The sequence below is a fragment of the Chiloscyllium plagiosum genome, chromosome 35 (assembly GCF_004010195.1).
Source record: "Chiloscyllium plagiosum isolate BGI_BamShark_2017 chromosome 35, ASM401019v2, whole genome shotgun sequence".
Classification (NCBI taxonomy): Eukaryota; Metazoa; Chordata; class Chondrichthyes; order Orectolobiformes; family Hemiscylliidae; genus Chiloscyllium; species Chiloscyllium plagiosum.
This window is the reverse complement of record NC_057744.1, coordinates 33689074-33700050: the sequence shown is the minus strand read 5'-3', so window position 1 is coordinate 33700050 and position 10977 is coordinate 33689074. Positions and strand designations below refer to the sequence as shown.

At 43.2% G+C, this 10977-nt stretch overlaps 1 protein-coding gene across 6 annotated transcripts in view; it reads left to right on the top strand.

Annotated features, from left to right (window-relative positions):
- The window catches only part of kirrel3a (kirre like nephrin family adhesion molecule 3a), a 568693-nt gene that overhangs the window by 496530 nt on the left and 61186 nt on the right, over positions 1-10977 (top strand). For all 6 annotated transcript variants that reach the window (XM_043676910.1, XM_043676908.1, XM_043676912.1 and 3 more), the window contains exon 9: positions 9823-9949. In XM_043676910.1, coding sequence (XP_043532845.1) covers positions 9823-9949 — 127 coding nt within the window. The remainder of the gene's footprint in view (positions 1-9822; positions 9950-10977) is intronic.

Below are 10977 nucleotides of genomic sequence, written 5' to 3'. Positions count from 1 at the left end.
GTCTCCTTCCTATCGGAAAGATGTTGTGAAACTTGAAAGGATTCAGAAAAGATTTACAAGGATGTTGCCAGGGTTGGAGGATTTGAGCTATAGGGAGAGGCTGAACAGGCTGGGGCTGTTTTCCCTGGAGCGTCGGAGTGACCTTATAGAGGTTGACAAAATTATGACAGGCATGGATAGAATAAATAGACAAAATCTTCTCCCACAGAGGATGGTACGTGTATGGAATGAGCTGCCAGAGGATGTGGTGGAGGCTGGTACAATTGTAACATTTAAGAGGCATTTGGATGGGTATATGAATAGGAACGGTTTGGAGGGATATGGGCCGAATGCTGGCACTAGATTGGGTTAGGATATCTGGTCGGTATGGAGGAAGTGAGGTCTGCAGATGCTGGAGATCAGAGCTGAAAATGTGTTGCTGGAAAAGCGCAGCAGGTCAGGCAGCATCCAGAGAACAGGAGAATCGACGTTTCGGGCACATTCCTGAAGAAGGGCTTATGCCCGATACGTCGATTCTCCTGTTCCTTGGATGCTGCCTGACCTGCTGCGCTTTTCCAGCAACACATTTTCATATCTGGTCGGCGTGAACAGGTTGGACCGAAGGGTCTGTTTCCATGCTGTACATCTATGACTAAGTATCAACATTGTATTTGCCTTCCTAACTATTGATTCAGTCTACAAGTTTACCATGACAGAATCCTGGACTAGAACTCCCAAGTCTCTTTGCACTTCAGACTTCTGAATTTTCTCCCTACTTAGAAAACAGTTCATGCCTCTATTCTTCTGACCAAAGTGCATGACGTCACAGTTTCCCACATTGTACTCACTCTCCTAATCTATCAATCCTTCTGCAGCCTCCCCGCCTCCTCAATGCTACCTGTCCATCTACCTATCTTAGTAACATCTGCAAACTTAGCCAGAATGCTCTTGGTTCCTTCAATCGTTAAAGCATAAAGTAAAAGTTGTGGTCCCAACACTGATCCTTGCGGGATACCACTTGTCACTGGCTGCCATCCTGAGAAGGATCCGTTTATCCCCACTCTACTTTCTGTCAGACAGCCAAACTTCTATCCATGCTAGCACCTTGCCTCGAACGTCATAGGCCCTTATCTTACTCCAGGATTTAGGCTGATCAGTCTGTAATTTTCTGTATTTTGCCTTACTCCCTTTTTAAAGGGGTGTCAAGTTAGCGATTTTCCAGTCCTCTTCCTGATTCTGACGATTCCACAAAGATCACAACTAACGCCTCCACTATCTCTTCAGCTATCTCCCTTAGAACTCTGGAGTCCAGTCCATCTGGTCCAGGGGATTTATCCACCTTCAGGCCATTCAGTTTTTCTAGCACTTTCTCTATGGTGACGGCCACCATACTCAGCTCTGCTCCCTCACTCACGTGAATCTTTGAGATATTCCTCACCCATTTTCTTGTTCCCCACTACTATCTCTCCAGCATCATTTTCAAGTGGCGCAATGTCCACTATTGCCTACCTTTTGCCCTTTACATATCTAAAGAAACTCTCAAGGTCTTCCTTTATATTACTGGCTAGCCTACACTCATATTTAGTCCTTACTTCTATTTTTGTTGCCCTCTGTATTTCTTTGTAAGCTTCCCAATCCTCTGGTTTCCCACTGCATTTGGCCACATTATATGCTTTCTCTTTTGCTTTTATGCTATCCCAGACTTCCCTAGTCAGCCGTGATTGCCGCATCCTCCCTGTACCATGCTTCTTTTTCCTCAGAATGAATTCTGCTGTGTCTCCTGAATCACTCCTAGAAACTCTTGCCATTACTGTTCTTCTGTCTTTCCTGCTAGGATCCTCTCCCAGTCAATTCTACCCAGCTCCTCCCTCATGACTCTATAGTTGCCTTTATTCAGCTGTAATACCATTACCTCCGATTCTATCTTCTCCCTCTTAAATTGCAGTTAATTCAATCATATTATGATCACTCCCTCCTTTCACCTTAAGCTCCCTTATCAAGCCTGCCTTATTGCACACAACTAAATCCAGTATTGCCTGTTCCCTCATGGGCTCTATCACAATCCGCTCCAAAAAGCCATCTCATACACATTCCACAAATTCCTTTTCTTGCACTCCACTACCAAACTGATTTTTCCAGTCCACCTGCATATTGAAATCCCCCACGATCACAGTAATTTTGACTTTCCTACACACCTTTTCTATCTCCTGGTATATCTTGTACCCCAGCTCCTGATTATTGTTTGGAGGCCTATACATAACTCTAACAATGGTTCTTTTACCTTTGCGGTTCCTCAATTCTACCCACATATATTCTACACCATCTGACCCTACTTCGTTTCTTACTATTGATTTAATTTCATTACTTACTAATAAGGCAACCTCACCCCCTCTGCCCACCTGCCTATCTTTTTGATAGAATGTATGTCCTTGAGGCGAACACCCTTGCCAACTTTTATAAGTGTACCATCAAGAGCACTCTATCTGGATACATCACTACCTGGAATGGCAACTGTACCGTTCAAGATCGGAGACAGTTACAGAGAGTGGTGAACTCAGCCCGGACAATCACAAAGGCCAACCTCCCATCTATAGAATCCATCTACCAGGCCCACTGTCAAGGAAAGGCCGCCAACATTCTCAAAGATCCATCCCACCCTGGCAATGTTTTTCGACAACCGCTACGATCGGGGAGAAAGTGCAGAAGCCTGAACACACGCACCATCAGGTTTTGAAACAGTTTCTACCCTACTGTGTTAGAATACTGAATGGACTCACAACATTCGCCTGTACCTGTGTTTTTGTTTTTGCCACTGTTTACCTATTATTTACTTATCTATGCTACTTAACTCTGTGATCTGCCTGTATTGCTTGCAAGACAAAGCTTTTCATTGTGCCTCTGTACATGTGACAATAAATTCAATTTAAATCCAGTCCTGATCCCGTTGCAGCCACGTCTTTGTGATGTCTCACATCATACCTCACATCACTCTGTGCCACAAACTTATTTATGTTATTCCTTATACTGCATGCATCCAGATATAACACCTTCAGTCCTGCATTAACCATCCATCTTCTCATTGTCATTCATTCGTCCAGTGTGCTTGAGGTTTGATTGCTAACCCTTTCCATAAACTGTCTTATTTGTGTCTGTGAATGGCAACTGTACCATTCTCAGGAGAGATTTTAATAACCTCTCCTGAGTTCTGCACTCTTACCTCCTCCTTTAATTTGGGTTCTCTAATTTTCCCTATAACTGAACCCTCTCACCCTTTATTAGTTTAAAGCCCTGTCTACAATCCTCATTATGTGATTCATTAGGACCGGTCCCAGTACGATTCAGATGCAGGTCCCTTCTTCCCCAGTACTGGTGCCAATGTCCCATGAATTCAAACCTTTTTGTTGCATACTGACTTTGAGCCATGCATTTACCTGTTTAATCTTATTGACCCTGAGCCAATTAGCTCATGGCTCAGGTAGTAATCCAGAGGTTATTACTTTTTTGGTTCTGCTTTTTAATTTAGCTCCTAGTTGTTCATGCTCCCTTAGCAGAACCTCTGCCCTAGTTTTATCTATGTCATGACCATGACCACTGGATCTTTACCTTACCACTCCAGTTCCTCTACAGCCCAGATGAGACATCCCAAACCCCAGCATCAGGCAGGCAGCACAATCTTCAGGACTAATGATCCTGGCCACAGAAAATAGTGTCTCTGCTTCCAACTATACTATCCCCAATTATAACATTTCTCTTCCCTCCTCCCACTTGAGTGGCTCCCTGCACCACAAATGCTGCAGTCAATCAGCTCATCCACCCTGCAGTCCCCATTTCCATCCATTCTTGAACCGGTTGGACAAGCTAAGTAGCTGAGCCTCCTACAACTCTGCCTCCGGGATCCTGCTTCGCTCACAACCACACCCTCCTGTCCCTGATCACTGGCCGAATTCGGGTTAATTAGTCTCCTGAAACACAGCATCCAGGTAACTGCCCTATCCCTGATGTGTCACAATGTTTGACGCTCAGAGTCCAGCTCATCAACTCTGAGCTGCAGTTCTTCCAGCAACCAATATTTACTACAGACATGGTCAGTGGGATCCACAATGGGGTCCACCAGATCCCACATCATGTGGAAGTTAAGTAAATAGTTAAGCTTCTTTTTGGATTGTTGGAGGATGTTGCTACCTGGCCTTTAAGATTGTTCACCTTTCAGGAAATCATATGCTATGGGTACACAATGTTAAAATTCTGTGTGAAATTAGTCCGTTGTAGGTCTGCAAGCTGCACACACACAAATAAGTTGTAAAGTAAAACAAAGAATTCTGAGTACTGGAAATCTAAAACAATAACAGAAATTGCTGGCAAAAATTAGCAGGTTTGGCATCATCAGTAGGAAAAAAGCAGGGTGGCATGTTGGCACAGTGGTTAGCACTGCTGCCTCACAGCGCCAGGGACCCGGGTTCAATTCCCACCTTGGGCAACTGTCTGTGTGGAGTTTGCACATTCTCCCCTTGTCTGCATGGGTTTCCCCTGGGTGCTCTGGTTTCCTCCCACAGTCCAAAGATGTGCAGGTTAGGTGAATTGGCCAAGCTAAATTGCCCGTAGTGTTAGGTGAAGGGGTAAATGTAGGGGAATGGGTCTGGTGGATTGCTCTTCGGAGGGTCGGTGTGGACTTGTTGGGTCGAAGGGTCTGTTTCCACACTGTAAGTAATCTAATCTAATGTTTCGAGTCTGGTGACTCTTCATCAGAACTCAGCTATTGTCGCCATATCCTGAGAACAATACTCTGCTGTACATCGCCATATACACACTCTCGACCCCTCTCTCCACCAGCACCCGCCTCACGCGATCTCATAGATGTCCTGCCCCGAGTTCCACTTCATTCTCCAGCTTGTTCAACATTGTAGCAAATAACTTTATCTATTCCTTTCAGGCATTAAGGGACGCAAGCTGCAACAACTCCAAGATAACCTGCATCATCCTGGAACCTCTTGCTGCATCCCTTCCTTCTGCCTCAATCCTTTTTCATAATGCACCTCTTGTTAAGGTTTTACTATTCCTTCTAACCTTCTGCTCTCTGATGCTGAACATTCCGTACTCAGAAAAGGTCTTAATTTTATTTCTCTGCACCCATTTCTTTGGAAAGGTGTCCTCTCCCCGTCCCACAGATGCCTTCACCAGCCTCTAACACCCTCCTTTTACCTGGACCCCTCCCTCTAGCTGCTTACCTACAATTGAACTGTTTATCAAAAGTATCAACTTGACATTGTTCAGCTTAATTTCTCTGCGAATCACCTCACCTATGTGAACCATCTCCCTTCAAACTGAATACACTGCGTGCTCTCAGATTGAATCCTAACTTCACTGAAGCCAGTATCACATCACCAAGTCACCCTTTATTTACATATGCTGAGTACATGGACACTGACCAGCTAGCTCAGAGCCAACCCCTAGAGTGAGCAGAACCCCAACACTCCTGTTTATATCTGTCAGTCACAGATCCCTGAGTGGCCCAGATTGTCAAACCCAATCAGGGATCTCATACTCAATGAGATGCAACTGGCCCTCATTCCAAGTAATCAAGCTTGTCAACCAGGGTAGTGCTATTGCTGACTAACGTACTGACCACTATATTGTAGAGGTTGAGCACCAGCTCTTGGACAGCTCCTCCTGTTGACCCTGGACCATAGCACTACTATTGAGCATCAGACATCAGTACATGACTGTTATCAACTTCATCTCATCTGTGGATCTCTTTGTAATAGCCTCCCAGCCCAGTCCTCCAATCCAGTACAGTCTACATCCACAATCTTCTCAAAATCCACATACAGGACTGCCCTGGCAAACTGCCCTGTTTCTACCTGTTCCTATCCCATGAAACTTATTTCTTCCTACCTCGACTCAATTTTTCTCCTTTTGCCCAGTCCCTCCCACTTACATCTGTGATTCTTCTGACACTTTACATCAGTTCCAAAATCTCCAGTTCATGGTTTCCAACAGTGGTCCTCTTTCATCTTTGATGTGTAATCCCTTTACATCTATCCCCCATCAGGATGGTCTCAGGACTCCTCACTTCTTCTTGGAAAGAAGGCCTGAACTATCCTCTGCCTGGTTGGGTTTGTTCTCACCCTGAACAATTTCTCCTTTAACTCCTCTCACTTTGTGGATGTAGTTTTGCTCGTTGAGATGGAAGGTTCATTTTCAGACATTCCGTCACATATTAGGTAACATCTTCAGTGAGCCTCCGGATGAAGCACTGCTGATGATTCCTGCTTTTTACTTATATGTTTGGGTTTCTTTGGGTTGATGTCATTACCTGTTATTTTACTCAGTGGGCGGTAAATCGCGTCTAATTCAATGTGCTTGTTGATAGATTTCCAGTTGAAATGCCATGCTTCTCAGAATTCTCGTGCGTGTCTCTGTTTGGCTTGTCATAGAATGGATGTGTTGTTTCTGTCGAAGTGGTGTCCTTCCTCATCTGTGTGTAAGGATACTAATGAGAGAGGGTCATGTTATTTTGTGGCTAGTTGATGTTCATGTATCCTGGTGGCTAGTTTTCTGCCTGTTTGTTCAATGTAGTGTTTGTTACAGTCCTTAATAAAAGCAAATTACTGCGGACGCTGGAATCTGAAACCAAAAGAGAAAATGCGGGAAAATCTCAGCAGGTCTGGCAGCATCTGTCAGGAGAGAAAAGAGCTGACGTTTCAAGTCTAACTGACCCTTTGTCAAAGCTTTGACAAAGGGTCAGTTAGACTCGAAACGTCAGCTCTTTTCTCTCCTTACAGATGCTGCCAGACCTGCAGAGATTTTCCAGCATTTTCTCTTTTTGTTACAGTCCTTGCGCGGCATTTTGTAAACGACATTAGTTTTGCTTGTAGTCTGTATACGGTCTTTCAAATTCATTAGCTGCTGTTTTAGTGTGCTAGTGGGTTTGTGGGCTACCAGGTTGTCAAGAGGTCTGAGTAATCTGGCAGTCATTTCTAAGATATCTTTGACATAGGGGAGAGTGGCTAGGGTTGCTGGACGCGTTTTGTATGCTTGTTTGGGTTTGTTGCTAAGAAATCTGCAGACTGTGTTCATTGGGTACCCGTTCTTTTGAATGCACTGTATAGGTGATTTTCCTCTGCTCTGCATAGTTTCTTTGTGCTGCTGTGTGTGGTGGCTGATTGGAATAATGTTCAGATGCAGCTTCATTTGTGGATGTTGGGATGATTGCTTTTGTAGTTAGTATTTGGCCCATGTTTGTTGTTTTCCTGTGGACGCTGGTTTGAAGTTCCCTATTGGAAAGTTCCTCATCAAAACTAGCATCTACAGGAAAACAACACATACAGACCAAATACTGAACAACAGAAGCAATCATCTCAATATCCACAAACGTAGCTGCATTAGAACCTTATTTCAACGAGCCACCACACATTGCAGCACAGAGAAACTACGCAGAGCGGAGGAAAATTATCTATACAGTATATTCAAAACGAATGGATGCCCAATGAGCACAGTCTACAGACTTCTCATCAACAAACCCAAACAAGCAGACAAAACATGTCCAAAAATGCTAGCCACTCACCCCTACATCAAAGACATCTCAGAAATGACTGCCAGACTATTCAAACACCTTCACATCATGGTAGCCCACAAACCCACTAACACACTAAACAGCAGCTAATGAAGTTGGAAGATCCTCTCCCAGACAACAAGCAAAACTAATGTCATTGACAAAATACCGTGCAAGGACTGTAACAAACACCACATTGGACAAACAGGCAGAAAACTAGCCATCAGAATACATGGTTAGATTAGATTAGATTGGCCCTTCAGCGCAACAAGTCCATACCGACCCGCGCAACCCACCCATACCCCTACATTTACCCCTTACCTAACACTACGGGCAATTTAGCATGGCCAATTCACCTGACCTGCACATCTTTGGACTGTGGGAGGAAACCGGAGCACCCGGAGGAAATGCACGCAGACACGGGGAGAACGTGCAAACTCCACACAGTCAGTCGCCTGAGCCGGGAATTGAACCCGGGTCTCAGGCGCTGTGAGGCAGCAGTGCTAACCACTGTGCCACCGTCAACTAGCCACAAAAGACATGACCCACTGTCACTAGTATCCTTACATACAGATGAGGAAGGACACCACTTCGACAGGACAACACATTCATCCTCAGACAAGCCAAACAGAGACACACACAAGAATGCCCAGAAGCATGGCATTCCAACCGGAACTTTATTAACAAACACATTAACTTGGACCCGATTTACCACCCCCTGAGAAAAATAACAGGAACTGACATCATCATAGGAAATGGCATCACCACAGGAAATGTCATCACCAACACAAAGAAACCCAAATATATAAATAGAAAGCAGGAATCATCAGCAGTGCTTCGTCCGAAGCCTCACTGAAGATGTTTCCTAGTATGGTGATGAAACATCTGAAAATGAACCTTCCAGCTCAGCAAGCAAACCTACATTCAGAACATCAACCTGATCCACAAATCTCCTCAAAACTCTCACTTTTTTCAGCTCAAAGATGTGGTCATGGGTACCTGTATGGGCCGAGTTATGCCTGTGTCTTGGTGGAGTGTGTGGAACATTCCTTGTTCCAAATGTACTCAGCCCCCCGCACACAACTCTTTCTCCAGTATGTTGGTGACATCATCACTGTGCTTCTGTTTCTCATTCTGAACTGGAAAAATCTATCTTTTTTTTAGAAAGAAAATTCTGATGAGGAGTCAATAAATTTGAAACATTAACTCCATCTTATTCCCACCTATCATAACAGACCTGCTGAGTTTCACCAGCAATTTGTTTTCATTTTGCTGTAATGTCTACTTCATAACTTAGAATGTCACAGAGTCATACAACATAGAAATAGACCCTTCAGTCCAACTTATCCACGCCAACTAGGCATCCCAATTTGACCTGGTCTCATTTACCAGCATTTTGCCCATATCTCACTAAACCTTTCCTATTCATATACCCATCCAGATGCTTTTTAAATGTTGTAATTGCCTCCACCACTCTGCGGCAGCTGGTTCCATATATATGCACTGCCCTCTGAATGAAAAAATTGCCTGTAAATCTTTCTTCTCTCACCTTAAAAATCTCCCCCTAGGTTTGAACTCCCCACCCTAGGGAAAAGACCTTTGCTATTCCCCTTACCTATGCCCCTCATGAATTTATACACTTTTATAAAGTCACTGCTCAATCTCCTACCCTCCAGGGAAAAATGTCCCAACCTACCTAACTTCTCCTTATAATTCAAATCCAGTTACTGTTTAAATAAATTAATCCTTGGAGTTAATCAATCCCTGACAAGTGATTGTTCATTAAACTACTATCATTAACATGACTGTCATGACTTCTCAGATTTCCTTTTCTTTGTCTCTCATGCATTTTCTAGTTTTAACTTTAACACAGGGCTCTCAGTCTCACCTTATTCATCAGGAAATATCCCAGACAGGATAATGGAGAGTTACTGCTGGTGCTTCCATTGTCCAGTAGTACAACAAATACCTTGTGTAGAAATGTAAGTAGAAGCTTGAACAAACAAGGTATTAAGTTTTGGTTGCGCAACCTTTAATAACTATAAACTATACACAGAAGCCTGATACAGCAGAGAATCACCTTTGCTCCTTGCACAGGTCCCAATCACATGTGATCAATTCCTTATGTACATGTTCAGCAGCTGTTGCTAGACTACAGGTACAAGTAACCCTTTACACTACACTCTCCCAAGTCTGTATTGCCACTGATTGTTTTCACAATTTATTTACCCACCTATACTTTGCAATGTTGATGCTGTTTAACTCTGACCTCTCCTCTCTGCTTCCTTTAGGTTCTCAGCAATGACAACATCATGACTCTAAAGGCTGTGGCCCAGGAGGATGCTGGGAAGTACGTGTGTAGGGCTGTTGTTCCACGAGTTGGTGCTGGGGAGAGGGAAGTCAGCCTGACAGTCAATGGTAAAATAATTTTGTACTCCTGGTTTACAAATCGATAATGTACTGCGTTTCCATATATTTATATACAATATACTAATGCATACACTGCATTCATACACAGAAAACTTACATATGCAGACTCACATATACTTGTGTACAAACAGACTCTCACAGCATTGCACATGTGTGAAGACATGCATAGGTGTATTTGCATACAATGTACACAAATATATAGACTCAAACACGCCAAAGAACACCTAAGCACAACAAATGCATGTGCACAAATACACACTTAAAATACACAGGCGGATGCTCATATGCACATATAGATGCACTTCATTGTAGTCATGTCTACACATAGATGGGAACGCATGTGCTTCATCACAACTGGCACTTAAGGGCAGGTTCAATTAAACTCTTGGAAAGGTTTACAGATGCACATGTACCTATTTACCAATATATACAGGCATGCACACGCACATCCCTGTGAATGAAACTGCATTCTTTATATCGACTTTTATCAGATGAAGAGAACATTGATGTTCAACAGGAACGCATTGTTGTATTGCAGTCTTTGGCACTATGAGGTTAGAAGCAATTCTGTTGTTGATTTTGGCACATTACTCATAGTTTCTCACTAATACTTACAAAGAATGCTCGTCATCCTGCTTTCATTTGCAGAATCACTAGTCTAAGGCTTGAACACTTATGGGAAAATGTCATTTCATCAGTGTCCTCTGAAAAAAAGCTCTCCCTAAAGAAGGGAAAAATAAATAAAGTTGCACAGTTCAAATTCAGTCCAGAAAACAAAACATTACTTTCAGATTAAATCTGCAGAAAAATAATGGCATTCCTAGTGAACAAAATCAAACATGACCCGAAACCCTGACAGTTCACGTAATCAGACATGTACATCAACTTCCTCTACACTCCATTTCATATTTCAAAAAAGTCTCACAATTTTTGCTCACTGAAGTCAACAAAACAAAAAGAAAACCGCTTGTTACCTTTGAGAAAAAAATTGATGCAGGTTTGTTTGTTCCATACTG